This window comes from Vombatus ursinus, unplaced genomic scaffold (assembly GCF_900497805.2).
Source record: "Vombatus ursinus unplaced genomic scaffold, bare-nosed wombat genome assembly UNPS02014830.1, whole genome shotgun sequence".
Classification (NCBI taxonomy): domain Eukaryota; kingdom Metazoa; phylum Chordata; class Mammalia; order Diprotodontia; family Vombatidae; genus Vombatus; species Vombatus ursinus.
In genome coordinates this window covers 30906601-30925909 of record NW_020954608.1, presented here as the reverse complement: position 1 = coordinate 30925909, position 19309 = coordinate 30906601, and the positions used below count along the sequence as shown (strand labels likewise).

The 19309-nt window shown below is 36.1% G+C and overlaps 1 protein-coding gene across 3 annotated transcripts in view; it reads right to left on the bottom strand.

Moving 5' to 3' along the window:
• Window positions 1–19309, bottom strand: part of USP6NL (USP6 N-terminal like) — a 199725-nt gene that overhangs the window by 41017 nt on the left and 139399 nt on the right. For all 3 annotated transcript variants that reach the window (XM_027838800.1, XM_027838799.1, XM_027838801.1), the window contains exons 6-7: window positions 11781–11861; window positions 1455–1562 (exon numbers count right to left, since the gene is read on the bottom strand). In XM_027838800.1, coding sequence (XP_027694601.1) covers window positions 1455–1562; window positions 11781–11861 — 189 coding nt within the window. The remainder of the gene's footprint in view (window positions 1–1454; window positions 1563–11780; window positions 11862–19309) is intronic.

Here is a 19309-nt window from a genome sequence, read left to right as displayed (position 1 = left end):
GTGTGTGTGTGTGTGTGTGTGTGTGTGTGTGTGTGTGTGTGTGTGTGGAGAGAGAGAGGGAGAGAGAGAGGGAGAGGGAGAGAGACAGAGAGAGAGAGACTAAAAAAAAAGGTAAATGCAGCCATAAAACAATTTAAAATGATCACTGCACAGTTACAAAAAAACAAGCTTCGATTCAAAGAAGAGATATGAGAAGATACCTCCTTGACAGAGGATAGGGGAGGAGTTCTTGGGCATGGAACACTGAATATGTCAAATTTTAATCAATGTACTTAATGATATTTTTTTCTCTTCTTCCTCTTCATTTTTTCTTTTTTTTAAAAATTATTTGTTTAAAAGGATGGCTCAGAGGGATACAGAGGGAAATCTAAGTGTTATAAAAATAAATATGCTAAAAAGAGTCAAAATTACTTTGGAAAAATAAGATCAAATCAAAGAGACGATATTTAACAGACGTAAATGTAAAGCTCTGTATTTTAGGTTGTTTTTTCAAAAAATCAATGTTACCTAATAATAACTACACATAATGGGTGCTCAATAAAACATTTTTTGAAAGGATAGATGGCTCAGAAACTCTGAGGATTAAGTTTTCTCAGACTGAGAATCAAGTTGTATACATGATCTAGATAAACATTTTAAGGTTGAAGAAAAGAAACTTTTTCATTTTGAAACTCAAACAAAAAACAACATATGCACATTGCATTCCTTTTTATAGAGGAAATGCCTGGAGTGTTACATACCAACTTAGGAGCTCAGAGGGGAAGAAAAGGGAAGTAGTGTTGAAAATAAAAACTTTTGTAGAGGAGTAGTTCAAAAAAAAACTTAAGAAGTGGTACAAAGTGAAGTCAGTAGAACCAGAACTATATACATGTCAACTATAACTTTAAAAAAAGGAAAGAAAAAGTTCCAGACTTGGAAGATGCAGAGCAAACACATTTTTGCAATTAAAAAAAAAATTCTTTTGGTTCTACTTTGTTAAATCCAAAGGTTTTTAAAATTTTTAAAAAAAGTAGTTTTATGGGTATCATGCTAGTGAGTAAAACTGTGCTTTTCAGTTATGCTTTTGTTGACTTCATTATTTTAGAGTAAAAATCTCTGAAGCTTAAATTCTTGAATTTGATTAATATGGGACAACATAACTAAACTGGTATTAGAAAAAAAATTTTTTCCATGATTTTTTTGAAATGTAAACTTTAATAACTACTAGTGGAGACAAGTAATGAATCATGGAGTAATTTTTTTAATTGATTCACTGAAATCAGAAAAAAATTACTGAAGTTTTTGTCTGAAATTCAGTAGATAAATATTAAATAGGGCAAAAAAAAAATCCACATGTAGGCCTATAAATGTTTTAGGGTTTTTTTCTTTAGTTTTGGGGCAGAAGGTTTTTGATATCTAAAATAAAGGGTTTTTTTAACTTTTTAATTTAATTAAGACTGATTTAATATACTCACATTGTAAAGGTCTCTTGTTTCTTCTTTCATTTTAGGAATCTCAAGTAATAAAGACCAGACTTCACCTCTAAGCTGAAGTGGAATTCCTTTGTAAATTCTCCTATGAAACTAATTAAAAGAAAAGAGATTAAATTTTACCAAGTACATAAGTCTAGGATTTTCCTTAAATTCAGAATGCAAAACTTTTTACTGGTTATTTACACTATCAACAACCAACTCATTGACATGTTTTTATACAGTTCCTCTTTCTAGTCCCAGAGATGCTTAAACTAGAAAGAAAAACAAGCCAACCCGTCCTTGTAGGCAGGCTCACATGGCCTCCATTAGTATCTATAAAACAGAATTATAAATTTAACACTTAGAAGAGATCTTAGAGGTCATCTAGTCCCACCTTCTCATTTTATAGATGAAATAACTGAGTCTCAGAGAGGTGGTAAATCATCTGAGATTACACAGCACACAAAGTAAATCAATACAGAGGCTGTGTTTCCTAACTTCTGTTCTATTGTTCTTCCAATTATGTTATGTTTCTTCCCCATCAGAATATTATCCACATACTGTATTTCTCTATTTTCTGTTATTTTTTATCACTGACAGCTTAGGTAATTCTACTTCAGAAAATCTCATTTAGATATATACAATATCTTTAACCACTTTCTTAATTTCCCTTCTCTTCTAATTCTTGGCCAATTAATTAAGGAAAATTTCACTTTTTTCTTTATTCATTCCTTTTGTGTACCAAAAAATTATCTTAATTATGGATAAATATTAAGAAAAGTAAGGACAGCCATGACATAGTGGAGAATGAACCAACCCAAAGCTAGGGAGACCTGGGTTGCAATTTCCCCTATGATACATACTAGCGAGACAACCCAAGCAAGTCACTGAACCTCTCAAAACTCTCAGCAACACTCAAAGCTCTTAAGTTATAGAGATGGCATCAATCCAAATTGGTTCAGAAAGTTTCCTCAAATTGGAGTTCCCTATGTCAATGAAAACACAAGTCCATCCTCTCTCTATAACAGCAGAACTTAATGTATGGGAGAAAAGAAGAGCCATTGTTATAGAAGTGAAATCTGACACACATTATTTCAAACTGACCAGAAATGACTCTCTTCCTCAACCTCTGAATCTCCTCATAAAATTTCTTCACAAATTTAAAAGCTTAAAACCATGCAGTTAAATTCCAGTTTTAATGTCTAAAGTCATTGAACTAATAATATATAGGACTTATCAATTCCAAAAGCATTAGTTAAGCACCTACTACATGCATGTTAAACAAAAGTTCATATTTTTAGAAACCATATTCTCACAATTCTATAAGGCCGCAAGTCATGGAATACCACAGAGTCTGAAAAGACTTAATGTCGTTGGGTTACCCAGAGGGCAATGGTCAGTTACGGTAAGTATAAACTGTCTATAATATGACAAGAATAGCATGAATTTCAAAGAATAAGTACAAAGGCAGAGGATGGTGAGAATAATACAGAAAAGATACATAATAGAATAAAGGGGCAAGAATGTAAGAAGAAGGCAGTGTAGAGTTGAATTGGTTCACCAAAGAGTCAATATGGACAAGGGAGGAGAGTGTAGCCAGTGAAAGTGTGATGGTATGGGAAAGAACTAAAGGGTAGAAAGATTGGTTACAGTTAGGACAAAGAACAAGGTTAGGAGTATGACTGGACCCTCTTGTCTCTTTCTCACAACTCTATAAACATCACTGCAGAAACCAAAGTATGTTGCATGGTACAAAAGAGCATTTTTGGATTCTTTGTTTTTTTAAGCTGCCATGGACAAAGAATTCATCTGCAAGTGAACAGTCTACTGATGGTGAACCTTTCTGCACTTAACTAGTGTGGTACTCAGAAAGCAGACTGAGTTTGTTGCTAGGGCCACACTCAACGCCTGAAAGAACCTGTCAGAATTTCAGCTCTACTAAGTACTTGGTTCCATGGTAACACTGTAATACGATGTTCTAAATGGATGATGAGTTGAACATTACCAAGGCACTTTGTAGCCTTGGACAGTACCTGGTCATATCAAGCATTAACAACATGATTACAAAATGATAGTAAACAAAACAAAGCTACACTCCTTCGTGAAGCTAGCTAACAGTGCCCTGAGGAATTTAAAAAGTTATGATTTACACATAACTTTTTTGAACATACTGTGCACAAGTGACCTGTGTTCAATGTAATCTGCTTCTGCTCCCCTGCTCCTCTTCTATTTCATCTGACCAGGGCTCAGTCATAAACTCTCACTCTTTCTTTCTTTCCTTTCTTTTTTTCGTTTACAAAGCTCCCTTCAAGGTTGCATTTGTTTTGCTTGTAACTAATCCTTCCCCAAACCTATATTCTCTCTCATCCTTCCCTCTCCCTTCTCTTAAATGCATGTTTAAAATACATCTAACTAAAATTTATATGTGTATTTTACTCCTTTTTGACCACATCATATGAAAACGAGGTTCAAGGATTGCCTGTGACATGTTTCCTCACCCCTCTCCTTCCGTTTTTTCCTAGTGTATTTCTTTTTCCTTCCCTACCCTTTCTTCTTTTTAGTTCATCAAAGTAAAACAAAACCATTCCTAGGTCCTGTGTCTTATTTAATTCCTCCCATGACTCTGATGAGGGGACACTTACTATCATCTCTTTTATTAGAATGTAAACATTTAATTCTCAGTCTAGTCCCTTGTGATTGTTTGCTTTTATTTATCAGTTCATGTTTCTCTTGATTCTCACATTTGTATTTCAAAATCCTACTCAGTTTTGGTCTTTTCATCAAGAATGCTTCAAAGTTTTCTATTCCATTAAAAGTTCATTTTCTCTGAGTAGGATTATAGTCAATGTTGCTGGATATTATTCTTGGTTATATGCCTCCATCTTTTGTCTTTTAGAATATCAGCATTCCAAAGTTTCCCTTTTCTTTACGGTGGCAGCTGCCAAATTGTGTGTGATTCTAAAAGTGGCTCCTTGATACTTGAACTCTTTGTCTCTGGATGCTTGCAACTTTTTTTTTCTTTGACCTAGAAACTCTGAATTTTGGCTATCATGCTCCTGGTAGCTTTCATTTTGAAGTATCTTTCAGGAATTGGCTAGTAGACTCTTATTCTACTTTTCCTTCAATTTCAAATATGTCTTGATTCATTTTCTTGAAATATGATATCCAGGTTTGGGGAGCAAAGGCATTTTCATGCTTTTCAGGTAACCCAATGATACTTAGGTTATTTTCTCTTTGACCTGTTTTTTTATATGAAGTATCTTATATTTTCTTCTATGTCTTTTTAGCCATTTGACTTTCTTTTAATATTTATTTTATCATATAGCCCCTTATCTTCCATTGGTCCATTTAAATTTTCATATAGTCTGTTACTTGATTATGGTTTTGTACCTTTTGTACTATGTTGTTAATACTGTTTCCAAGTCTTTCCTTTAGTCTTCTCATTTCTTTTCCAATTCTTTCCTCAAGAAATCTCATTTCATTTATAACATAATTTTTAAAGTCTCGCTTCATTTCTTTCAGAAATTCTAGTTAATCTTGTACTGAAACCATGTTATTCTTGAGGTTTTGTTTATAGATGTTGTGGAGTTATTGTCTACTTCTGAGTTTGTAGCTTGGGTATCTCTTAGCTCCACCCTAGCCCTTTATTATTAGTCTTCTTTAATTCCCTCAAAATGCTCTAAATCACTATTGATTAGAGAAATGCAAATCAAAACAACTCTGAGGTACCACATCATACCTGGGATTCTGTGTTAGGGTCAGATCCCAAGCTGTAGCCTCTGGAATCCTATTGCTACTTTCTTGGAGGGTACTGAGTTCTGGATCCTTCAAGGACGTCAGGGACAGCTCTGGCCATAGTCAGAGCCACATGGATACTCACTCTGTTCTTGTAGAGCCAAAGGACTGACCCCTAGGGGCAGAGCTCCCTACCACTACGATCCTGTGTAATAGAGCTGTCAGTTGATTCCTTCCAGTTCCTTCTTCCTAAACAGTGTCAGGCCCAACTGCTGTCTCCTTGGTCACTTCTTGTGTAGTACACACAAGGTCTAACTAGCTTAGTCCTCTAGTGACCACACATCTCAGTCTGTTTCCCCTATATCAATGTCAGCTAGAAAAATAACTCACTGTTGTTTTTTTTTCGTAGATTTCCTGATCATGACATTATACAATCATCTCTCTAGGTCTTTGTAGTTATGGGTAGTAATATATGGGTAGTATGAGTAGTTATGGGGGAGTGGTGGGCTATCCTTCTTCTGTTATCTTTACTGGTTTCTCCAGACTTTATTCTCCTTGACTTTGCTGAAATGTTTACTTGTACTGAATATTAAAGCTCTGGTAAAAAGAAAAAAAAACACTGCTGAGTAGTGAAAACACAAGGGAAATTATCACTTCCACAGAAATTCACATTTATATGTATTTTAAGATGTAAAAATATGCTTTCCTTATAGCAATCCTGTTAGGTAGGTAATAAAATTGTTGTTCTCATTTCAGAGATGAGGAAATGAGGTTTAGAGGGACAAAATAACTTCTCCAAAGTTATACAGATGATAACTATCTGAACCTGAACTCAAACTTGTAAGATTAGTATTTTTATACCACCAAACAAATATCACTACAGATATACTTTGCTCACCATAAGATTACACTTTCAAACAACCCAAGTGGAAACTATTATAAAATTTCTACTCTAAAACTGTAAATCTTCACTCCTACATTTATACTGAAGACATCAGGAATTTCACTATATTATTATTGTTTGAGTAAAGAGCTGGTAAGGAAAAAAATATATCTCTTTTGAAGAAGAGAAATACATAGCAACTTTCTTTTTCTTAAAACACTTTTAAAACAAGTTTAGAGAATGAATTAGAGGAGGTAATTCTTTTAGAAAGTGCATCATGTTTCACACTAAATAGGTCCATATGTATAATACCTAAAGCTACTATCATTATAGAGAACAGTACTTTAAAATTATATATCAAAGAAGATAGTTCCATTAAAATCTTTCTTAATGGAGAATGCATTAGCCTGAGTTGTTATCAGGTTAGGCTAATGGAGTCCATCTTTACAGCTTACATAGATATTTTCATAAATATATGTAATAAAGCAGACTACAGTTACATATGTCTATGAACATTACAACTGATGGAATATGAAGTTGCAAGTGTAGGTGCTAAGCATGGACATTTGTCCTGTCCTTTTCTGGTCCCGATACAATCTTTTTAGTGAGACGAAATGCAAATTACTTGATAAACTTCATATCAATATAAGAGACAACATAATTTTCAACAATTATATAGGCCCAATATCTATGTTCTGAGTTAGATTCAATTCTGAACTAGATTATACTTAGCCATAACTGTGCCATTTATTTAACATCACACAAACTCATTAACAATGACACATTAGCTTTAAAGATATGGTCATCATAGACAAGTCTTGGGTAGGATAGATAAGATCAAAAACCTCCAAAATTATGATAACAAGCTAAAAAGGAGTAACTACTCTGAAGCATACTTTCATAGCATATAGAATGCTAGGAAATAGCAAATAGACAAAATTATAGAGCAGTAATAAAAAATAAGGCAAGTCTTGTGGAACACATAAACCCTTTGCATTAACCACAAATCTAAGAGAGGGTTGTAAATGTCAACAAGTTCTGTAAATGGCAAATGAACCAAGAAAACACAAAAATACTCATAGTTTAAAGATTTTTTTTAAAAGTCCTGCACACTGCAGCAAAGTTGCACACTGAAACTTACAGACAGCCATCACCATCCGAATTGCCTTCTAACACAAAGATAAACAATATATAACTATATAGCACAATGGCTGTCACAAAAGAAATAGAAAATATGTTAACTATCTTTTGGACCTCCATTTCTATTATCACATCTAATAATTAGTTGAAATCTAAATAGATGAAAGCTGTTATCACACGAAATGTCTAAAATGCAAATATACTTTGGAAATACTAACAACTTTCATTTTGGGGAGTTCTAAATTAAAAGGAAGAGGGAAAGGAACAAGTATTCACAGAAGGCCTCCTATGTGTGACAATGTGCTTAGTGCTTTTTACAAATATTATCTCATTTGATCCTCACAACAACTCTGCAAAGTAGGTGCCACTCTCATCCCCATTTCACAGCTGAGGAAAACAAAACAGCAGTTATATGACTTGCCCAAGGTCATATAGCTAAGTGTCAGAAGCCATATTTGAACTCAGGTGTTCCCAACTCCAGGCTCTATCCACTGTACTGTCAGATGCCTTTAGGGATAACACAACTTAAAATTAGCCATGAAACCGATAGAGCTGTGATTTTATCAATCTGGAGACTCCTTCCAGTTGCTCCTATTGCAGCAAACATATATAGTTCATACAGGACTCCTGCCAGTGTTATGCTATAAAGCATCCACAGGATGTCCAAAGTTGCTAGAGGCCTTCCTCTAGGATCTCTTAACATTTCATAGGCTCAACAGATCACAGATTTAGAGCTGGGGCAAAAATCTCAACAGGCTATCTCTTTCTACTGTACTACACTGCCTCAATTAGAGTACAAATAGCTTTGGAGCATGGCAAGAAGTTCACTGGTTATCACTCTTGCTACATGAGTACTTCAAATCTTTTCGCTCAGATACAACTTTCTGATGACATCTTTTGTATTGTTTTTTCTATACAATTCCTAATTGGCAATATTTGATTGTTTATCCGCAACTTTCTTCCTAGCATTCAATTCTGACCCAGTTCATCATCCACATATAATATCTTTTCCAAAATATATGTACTGATGGACCAGACCTATGGTTTGTCCATCCAAATGCATATCATAGTCAGAACAATAAACATTTTTCATCTATCTGGTTTTTCCCATGTGGACAGTTAGGTCAAACTCTTTTGAGCGACTATGCATCTCATTTAGGAGGTACTACGGTGTTCATTTGGCAATAACACTATGTACGCAGAATCTATCTTTCAATCAAGCATTACATTGGATATCTTCCACCTTAGTTCGGGTCTTTATCACCTCTCTCCTAAACTCACCTCAAGTCTCTCACTATTCTAGTCTATTCTACCTGTTACTACCAAAGTAATTTTCCTTAAGTATTTATCCAACTACGTGATTAACCTATTCAATCAACTCCAGTGACTTCCTATTGTCTCTAGGATAAAATATAAAGCCCACTACAACTCTGCCCCAACCGACCCTGACAGTTTCATTGGACATTATTTACTCCTTATCCTTCACTCTGTGATCTAGCCTTTTCTCAGTTCCTCACTTGTGGCATTCTGTCTCCTTTCTTTATGCTTTTTCACTGGCATGCCTGAAATACATTCCCTCCTTATCTTTACCTCATAGAATCCCTCTCTTCCTTTAAGAAACCATCTTCTGTATGAATGCTCTTCTGATTGTCTCAACTGGTAAAGCTCTCCCTCTCAAACTACTTTATTTACTTAGTGTTTGTGTGTGTGTGTGTGTGTGTATCTTACATGTATTCAGTATGTATTTTATATGTACTTATCTCCTCCATTAGAATTTAACGTGAAAAGGGATTATTTCATTCTTTTTTTGGGGGGGGTATCCCCAGTGCCTGGTACACAGTAGGTACTTAATAAATACTTATTGATTGATGATAATGGCTAACAACTGTGGAAAGAATGTTTTCCCCAATTTTATGTCTTTAAAAGTCAAGTATGTTTTTATTACCAAAAACAGGTAAATGTGAAAATATCAATAATAATATATATGCCCATTTTCTAATGTATAAAAGATCTTTGAGAATTGGTGAAATACAAATGAACTGTACTCCATCATGCTCCCAGGAACCTTATTATCAGTAAACTCATCAACCTAGGAGATTGCATCATCTAGGTACTCACACCTCATCAGTATTCTCAGTGTCCTACATCTCTCTAATAAGAGGGATGATTTACTGATGGAAATGCAATATCCAAGTCATTCTTTTATGTCCTATACCTATAAATAGCTTAGAGGGAGAGGAAGGTGGTAAAAAGGGACAGTGATGAAGTCTGTGGACATAAAATAACGTCAAATGACTGATACAAGAACTTAATTCATGACCTTGATGTTACCTGTAAAATAGTTAGTTCAATTTAATAACCGAGATTCAGTTACTAATGAGACTTGATTTCTCCCCCAAATATTCACTTTGCCAAAAATGTTCACTGCCTCTTGAAATTCTAATTGCCCATCCGAATTTCTCACAGGTGCCTTATTTTCTAATCTCCATCAGAACCACAGTACCATTTTTAAGATTATTTTTTGCTCTTTTCCAAACCTATGCTTGCTCTCATATCACCCAGGGAAGAGTACAGATTATCAAGTTCTCTCCTTCTGAAAGAATCCTGTCTTTTGAAAGAAAACACCACAGAATGGGCAGGGGAAGAGTCCCACCAAATTACTACCTTTCATATAGTTCCTGTGAAATATGTCCAAATAAATAATACATATTTAAAAAAAAACCCACAAAACACAAAGGTGCCATATATTTTTGTTTTTCTAGGTTTTTTTTTTCCATTCTAGATAGTAGAGACCACCTTTTCTATATCTGGCTACTCTGGAATTTCTGAATCCTTCAAGAGATATGATTTTAATTAGTGTAGATACTCTCTCTACCAGCAGATAAAGAATAACCTCCTCTTGTGCCTTCTCATCCTGTGATTATTCTTCATGTTTTCCCACTCCATGAAGGATCTATTCAAGTCATGCCTTCTTTCTAGTGATCTTTAAATCCCTAGAGTATTTTAGGCATACTCAAACACTAAATAAATCAATACCCTTTATTTTGTTGCTTCCTAATAATTTTGCAAGTTGTAACATAATAATTATAATAGTTCATTCATGTAGCACGTTATATTTTACAAAATGATTTCCTTCACAACTGTAAATATTACCTAACAGGTAACATTTCCCTCAGGTTTATAAAAAGAAGGTATATAAATTATTCACAATAATAAAAAGACATTTACAATATTAATAAGGTATTTCAGTTGAACTAAAGTGACAATAACTGATACACAGTTACAGTACATAGAGCTTTAAAGTTTACAATATGCTTTATATGTCACTTCATTTTAACCTCACAACAATGCTGCAAGGTAGGAAGTATAGGTATTATTAACCCCATTTTATGAATAAGGAAACAGAAGCTCTGGGAGGACAAGTGACTACAAGAACTGCAGAGTCAGTAGGTCTCAAAGGAATAATTTAAATCCATGTCTTCCTGATTCAATTTCCAGTGTCCATGACACAACTTTTACCTTCAATAATAGGATAAAAAAAAGGATTGAAATTAATATGAAACTGTTTAATTGTTCGATAAAAATGATGTCAAATATTAACATAACCATGCCTTCAAATTACCATGGAACCTAATGACTATTAGGTAAGTTTTCTAGTTTATACCTATTCAGCACAGGAGGAAGGAACACATTCAAAAGTGTCATTTTATCATCACCCTTCTTTATAGGTTTACACAAGTTATCTTTAAGGTTATATAAGATTCTGTAACTCCACAATCTCAGAGGGTTGCTTGAATGATAGAGGGAATCTGCTGTCAGAGGAAGGGATTTGAATCCCAGCTCTACTGCTTACTACCTGTAAGATCTTTGACAAATCACTTAACCTCTCTGAACGTCAGTATCCTCATTTGTTGTCTAAGAAAAAAAAAAAAGAGTGTAGGGAAGGAAAAGGTGATATCTATAGTCCCTCAAACTCTCTATCTATGATCTCACTGTCAAGGAGAAATGGATGTTATTGCCAATAGTAAGGCAGTTTCCCTGAAAGGATACTTTTATCAATGGCCTCAGAGAACAGGATGAGGCACATTATTTTTGGATGTCACCAATTTGAGAATTTTGGGATGTCATCAATTTGGAATTTGTTTTGCTTGACTACTCATATGTTACAATGGTTTTGTATTTCTTTTCTTGTTTGGGGGAGAATGAGGAAGATAATTTTATTTCTCTGATATATCAATGCTAAGAAGGATAGGCTCTTTCTCCCTTCCCACACCCCCCCCCATATGTATGCATACATGCATACACACACAAATATAAATCAATAAATGACATCCTTTAAAACCGCCAATCATAAATCAGTCCACCAGAGCCTGATCATCATATGACAAACAGATAAAACTGAGTTTCCAGAACTGAAAAGCTGAGGAACAGATTTTAGGCAATAAGTCTGATAGAGAAGCAATTCCTATACCCAAATATAACCTACGACAATGAATTCAGTAATTATCTTATTTGATCAAAAGTACTGTTAACTGCATTTATGGGTAAGTTTATCAAGGTTATTTAAATACCTTTTCTGTATTCTTGTATTTTTCCCAGCTTTTCAGCATTTTCAGCCATTTTGTACTTCTTTCGATTTCCAGGTGCTTTTGCTGTAATGAAATTAAAATGCCTTATTATGGTTTTTCAAAGTTCCTTTGTTTACAAATTACATCTGTTAACAAAAGATGCTACTAAAAAGTATTACTAAAGGAAGCCAACTTATCTTGCACTCACCAACAAATCTGTAGTCTAAGTTATTTTTAAATAAATTTTTATTGATATTTTTATTTTTTGTTTTTGTTCAGTTTTTTTTTTTCAGTCATGTCCAATTCTACTTGACACCATTTGGGGTTTTATTGGCAAAGATAACTGAAGTGGTTTGCCATTTCCTTCTCCAGACCATTTTACAGATGAGGAAACTGAGGCAAACAGGGTTAAGTGACTTGCCCAGGGTCACAGAGCTAGTGAATGTCTGAGGCCAGATTTGAACTGAGGAAGACAAGTCTTTCTGATGTCAGGCCTGCCACTCTGTCTACTAAGACAGTCAAGAAGGAGAGAATTCTGCCCCTAACTTTTGTTTTAGTAATGATTAAATTTCTCCTTATATCTTCCACCCTCCCCACAAAAACGGTCCTCTTGTGCCTTCTCATCAAAATAAAAGACATTATTTTTTTTAAGGAAAGAAGAAATCAGCAAAATCAAATAAGACATAGAAAATGTCTGAAAACATATGCAATGTTCCATATCCACGGACCTGCTTGCTCTGCTAAGGAGGAAAAATGTCTTCTCATATCCCTCCTTTGGGATCATGCCTGTTATTTTAAATTCTGCAATATTTACTTTCAATTGCTTTGTGGTTGTTTTTTCAGTTAAATTGCTGTAGTCACTCGGTATGTTGTTTTCTTGGCTCTGCTTATTCACTCTCCATCAGTTCGTGTAAGTCTTTCCATGTTTCTCTGTATTCATCAAATTCAGCTTCTGACCATACAGTATTATTCTATTCCATTCACACACCACAATATGTTTAGATATTTGCCAATAGGTGGGCATCAGTTTTGTTTCCAGTTTTTTGCTATCACAAAAATGGGTACTGCTACAAATATTTTAGTCTATATGGAGACTTTCTTCTTATGAATGATCTCTTTGAGGTATATGTCTAACAGTGTATCTCTGAGTCAAAGACCATGGGCATTTTAAACATTTTACCTGAATAATATTGCTTTCCAAAACAGCTGTACTGATTCATAGCTTCACCAACAACGCCTTGGTCTAACCTTCTTCCCATAACCCCTCCCCATCAACTATTCTCAGCTTTTGTCATGTTTGCCAATTTGTTGGATGTCAAGTAAATCCTCGGGGTTATTTTGATTTGCATTTCTCTTATTATCAGTGATTTGGAGCATTCTTTCAAATGGCTTGCTTCTTATGAGGACTCTCTGTCCACATCCTTTGACTACTTCTCTGCTTCTAATTCTTTTAAGGTATCATCTTTAATATTTAGATTACATATCCATTTTGAATCTGTGTAATGTGGCATAACATGATGATATAAGCCTAATTTCTATCAAGACTACTGCCCAGATTTCCCAGTAGTTTCTAAAATAGGGAGTTCTTTGCTAAGCAATTTATGTTTATCCAACAATGAGCTGAAATCCATCACTTCTGATTCTCTTTTGTCTAGTCTGTTGCACTGATCTACTTCTCTATTCTTTTAAACCAATACCAAATAGTTCCTATGAATGCTGCTCTGTGAAATAGTTTGAGGTCTAGAATAGCTATTCCACCTTCATCCCTACCTTTTTTATTTTCATCATTTCTCCTGATGTTCTGCATCTTTTCTTTCTCCAAATGAATTTTGTTATCATTGTGTCAGGTAAGGATTGGAATAGCACCAAAGCTATAAATTAGTTTCAGTAATATTATATTGGCCTGGCCCATCTAAGAACATTGAATATTCCTCCAGCTATTGACATTGTTCTTCATTTTTTAAGGAAGTAATGGAATACTATTGTGCTATAAGAAATGATGAACAGGCTCACTTCAGAAAAACCTGGAAAGACTTGTATGATCTGATGCTGAGTGAAGTGAGCAGAACCAAGAGAACGTTGTACACAATAACAGCCATGTTGTGCAATGACTAATATTGATAAGCTTAACCCTTCCCAGCAATACAAAGATCTAAAACATCTCCAAAGGCCTCGTTATGGAAAATGCTATCCATATCCAAAGAAAGAACTAGGGAATTTGAACTACTATTTTTTTTCTCTTCTGTTGAATTTTGTTCCTCTTTCTGATGGTCCCTCCTATTAGTTCTAATTTTTACTTACAATATCATTAATGTGAAAATATGTTTAATAGGAGTGTATATGTATAGCCTATATCAGATTGCGCGCCGTCTTGGGGAGGGTGGTGAGGAGGAAGGGGGAGAAAAATTTTAAACTCAAAAGCACATGGAAATGATTGTTGATAAATCAAAATAAATTAATAAATTTTTTTTAAAAAATGGTTTTGCTTCCATATTCATGACCTCCAAAATTCCTTTATCTAATCTTACTCAATCAGTTGTCGTTCTACTTCTCCCTCTGCTTTACAACCCCAAACTCTGTTACTCAACTCCATTCAATTAACATTTATTAAGTGTCTTCTATGTGCCAGGCACTGTGCTAAGTGCTGGGGATATAAAAAGAGGCAAGATAATCCCTGCCCTCAAGGAACTTACAATCTAATGGGGGAGATTACATGAAAACAAATATATACAAAGCAAGCTATATATTGAATAAATAGGAAATTATTAACAGAGGGAAGGCACTAGAATTAAGAGGGGTTGGGGAAGGCTTCCTGTAGGAGGTGGGATTTTAGTTGGGACTTAAAGGAAGCAAGAGAGGTCAGTAGTCAGAGTGGAGGAAGGAGACCATTCTAGGCATGAGGAGCAGCCAGGGAGAATATCCAGAACTCAAAGGTGGAGTGTCTTGTTCATGGAACAGTCAGGAGGCCAGAGTCACTGGATCAATGAGAATTTATTGGGCAGTAAAATTTAAGAAGACTAGAAAGGTAGGAGGGGGCTAGGTTATGAAGGGTTTTGAATGTGAAACAAGATTTTGTATTTGTTCCTGGAGGCAACAGGAAGCCACTGGAATTTACTGAGTAGGAGGAGGAGGTGACATGATCAGACTTGAGTTTTAGGAAAATTATTTTACTGGATGAATGAAGAATGAATTGGAGTGGGGAGAGACTTGAAGCAGGCAGATCCACTAGCAGGCTATTGCAGTAATCAAGGTGTGAGGTGATGAGGGTCTGCATTAGGGTCTGGCAGTGTCAGAAGAGAGAAGGGGGCATATCCAGAAAATGTTGCAAAAGTGAAATTGGCAGACCCAGACAGCCTGGGAGAGAATTGATGGGTCAAGGAATCGGAGGATGAAGATGAAGACTAAAGTTATGTAAATGAAGACAGAAGGAAAAATGAACTTGCGTTCCCTCCCTCAACACTGAGAACACTGCCTCTTTTTTACTCAAAAAAAGATAATTTACTGAGAAATCTCTTTTCTTTCCTCCTCCTCCTCCTCATCTCACATTATCCAGATGCCTTCTACTATCTCCTCCTTTACCCCTGTCTCTCATAATGAGGTGCTACCTCTCTTTGCTGAGACAAATCTCTCTAGGAATAGCTAGCTGGCACATTAGATAAAGTAGTGGGCCTAGGGTCAAGAAGACCTGAGTCCAAATCTGCCCTCACACTTATTGTGTGACCCTGAGCAAAACTATCTGCCTCAGTTTCCACATCTGTAAAATGGGGATAATAATAGCACCATTATCACAGGGTTGTTGTGAAGATCAAATAAGATAATATTTTTAAAGTGTCAAAGTGACTGGCACACAGTAAGTGCTTAATAAATATGTGTTCCCTTCCCTTCCCCTCTATAAGCACAGATAGTCCTATTCTTTTCCATCTTCTTGAGCAGACTGCCTCTTCTATCATCCCCACTCTCTCTCACTCATCTTCAGCCTCTGTCTACCAGTTGTTTCCCTACTGCCTGCAAAAATACCTATTTCTCATCCATTCTCAAAAATCCAGACCTAATCCTGATGAGGAAAACCAGAAAAAGTCATAGTGAGTCATTTTTCCAGCACAGTTCAGCATATGGAAACAAACACGTAGATTTCTGGATAGTGTCAAGCCAGGAATACACAAAAAGTGAGAATTTTAGCAACCAGGGAAAGACTATTCACGAGGGCCAAAGGAGATTCCCAGAACTATAACAAGACATCCATACTGGGGCAGTAGGACAGGAACAGATGTGAACTTGCAATTTTGTTGCTTGCCCAGATTTCGGGTCACAGGTCCAGAGTGATCTAAGATGGGTACCTATATACAGAGGGGTGGCATTCCCAGGAAGAGAGTCCTTAGAGATGTACTGAGAAAACAGGAGATTAAGAAGTAAGCAAGCAGCAGCAACTTGGCTCAGATCCCAAGTCAGAACAGAGTTTCATTTCCAACATCTAGGCCAGTTTGCAGAGGAATAACTAGGGCAGGAGTCCCAGACAAAAATTCTGCTGCTCAAAACCAAGTTTTTCAGCTTGTTGAGAGGGGCTAAGTATAGCAGCAATCTACTCTGGCTCAGACTCAGGTAAGGAACAAGTAGAGCCCAGGCTAGGGAAGGCAGCAATTACATTCTGCCCTCGATCAGACCATGTGGGGGCAATGAACGTTTGCAGGTCCCCAACTTGTCCTTGAGATTTTGGAATAATTCAATACTCCAAGAAAGCAGCAGCAAGATCAGCCCAGACCTTCCCTCCAGAAGTGCTACAGAATCCAGCCTAAACATCAAGTCCAAAGTCAGGAAGCAAGATGGAAGAATGAGCAAACAAAAAAAGGATCCCACAATAATGAGCTATTATGGTGGCAGGGAAGCTCAGAATATAAACCCAGAAGAAAAGAATGACTCTAAAATATCTAAAAGCAAAGCCTCAGAGAAAAACAAAGCTTGGGCAAAAACTCACCCAGAACACCTGGAAGAGATGAAACAAAAGATAAAAAACAAACATTCTCTCTCTCTCTCTCTTTTTTTTCCAGTAAGAGAAAAGATTTATTGCATTGCCAATAGAAGCGGGTGGGATTATTATAAGAATCTGGGCATTTGTGATGCCAATACAAGCAGGCCATATTTTAAGAATCTGAGCCTGAATAACTTTTCTTTTCTTTCTTTTTTTTTTAATTTTTATATCATCAGTGGGTAATAATGAGGACTGAACTAGTGTGGAAGCTATGTAAGTAGAACAAAGAGGCCATGTGCAAGAGATGTGGAAAAAGCATCAAGTGGACTTGGCAATCAATTACATATGGAGGATATGAAGGAGAGTGAAGCAACAAAGACTAAAAAGTTCTGAACACAAGAAACTAGGATGATCATGGTGCTCCCAATAGGAAGAGGGAAGTCAAGAAAAGGTGTTGGTTTGGGGAAGAAGATAAATACTTGTTTCGTGCTTACTATGTGCCAGGTATTATATCTGAATAAGTACAAAGAATGAAACAATCCCTACTCACATGAAGCTTACATTCTAAGGATGGCGACAAGTATGTTTATAAATACATTCAGCTGAAATATAAAATGAATAAATACAAATATGTATAAAGTAGGGAAATACTTTGTACAAACATGTACAAAGTAGTGAACTACAGGCAGCTAAGTGGTGTAGTGGATAAAGTACCAGGCCTAGAGTCAGGAAGACCCGAGTTGAAATCTGCCCTCAGACACTTATTAGCTGGGCAAGTCACTTAACCCTGTTTGCCTTAATTTCCTCATCTGTAAAATGAGTTGGGAGAAGGAAATGGCAAACCACTCCAGTATCTTTGCCAAGAAAACCACAAATGGGTTCATGAAGAATCCAACACTACTGAAATGACTGAACAACAAGACAGTTTGGGAGGAAGGGCATCAGCAGGTAAGGGGATCAGGAAAAGCTCATGAGTCCAGGCTAGGTGGTGTAAGGCTTTATATTTTATCCAAGCAACAGCAGGATTTCACCACTTGGAGTAATAAAAGACTTGAGGCAAACAGACCAATTAAGAATTTGTTACAATAATCTAGGTGAGAGGTGAATAAGGCCTGAACTAAGGTGGTAATTATGTGAGTATGGAGAAGTCAGATGCAAGAAAGAGATGTTGTGAGTACTGAAATAGCATGATTTGGCAACTGAATGGCTATGTGGGGTGATGTAGGGTGATGGAGAGTAAGGAGACGAAGATAATGTAAAGGTTACAAACCTGAGAAACTGTAAGGATAGTAGTGACTTTGTCAGAAATAAGGAAGTTTGGAAAGGGGGAAGGTTTAGGGGAAAAGATGAGCTCATTCTTGGACACATTAAATTTGAGATGTCTGTAGGACATCCAGGTTGAAATGTCCAATAGGCAATTGGTGATGCAGAACTGAAACCCAAGTGAGAAACAGGGGTTGAATATATGTTTATCTGAGAGGTATCTACATAGGAATGATAGCTAAACCCATGGGAGCTCAGGAATCAACCACAAAAGAACATACAGAAGGAGAAGAAAAGAGGGCCTAGATCAGAACCTTGTTGAACCCCTAACCAGTTAGATGGCATGATATGGATCATGAGCCAACAAAGGAAACTGAGAAGCAGTCAGATAAGTAGAAGAACCAAAAGAGTAGTGCCTTGGAATTCTAAAGACGACAGAATATCCAGGAAATCAAAGCGGTGGAACAGTATCGAAAATATCAGATGGACTGAGATAGATGAGAACAGACAATCAGGTCTGGCAATTAAGATATCATTGATAACTTAAAAAAGAAAACAGTTTTAATTGAAGGATGAGATCAAAAGCCATATTGCAAAGGGTTGAGGATCAATTAAGAGCAGAGGAAGTAGAAGCTGTAGTACAGAAAGCTTTTTCAAGGAACTTGGTAGAGAAAGAAAGGATATAAGATAATAACTTGATGAGATAATAGGACTTAGTGAAGGTTTTTTAAAGATGAGAGAGATTTAGGCATGTTTCAAGGCAGTAGAGAAGTAATCAGTAGAATATGAAAGGGAGAGGAGTGGGGAAAGAGAGAGGGATGCCATCTGTTGGAGAAGATGAGAGGGAATGGGATCAAGTGCATAGTTAGAAGGGTGGACCATAGCAAGGAGAAAAACAAACTTTGACAGAGAATTGGGGAAAAGATGAATGAGTGGGAGATGATAACAAGGAGTTCTGAGATGAAAAGAATGGGAGAAGAGGAAGCTTGTATCAAATAGCCTCAAAATTCTCTACTGTTTATGTCAAGTTCCTCACCTGAAAAGGTACGGGAGGCTTGAGGAGGAACGAGGTCTAGAAGAGATGCTGTTGGGACTGAGATAATGAAATCAATTAGGAAGCAATAAATAAACTGCCTCGATACTAGAAGGGCACAGTTGAGGTTAGAGAACATGAATTTGTAATCTACCCACTAAGGACAGTTGTGAGCCTTTTTCCAGATGTGTTCAGCAGCTTGTGAGTAAGAGGTAGATAACATGCATAATCTAGGGCTGAGTTTTGACAAAAGATGAGTGGTGACAGGAT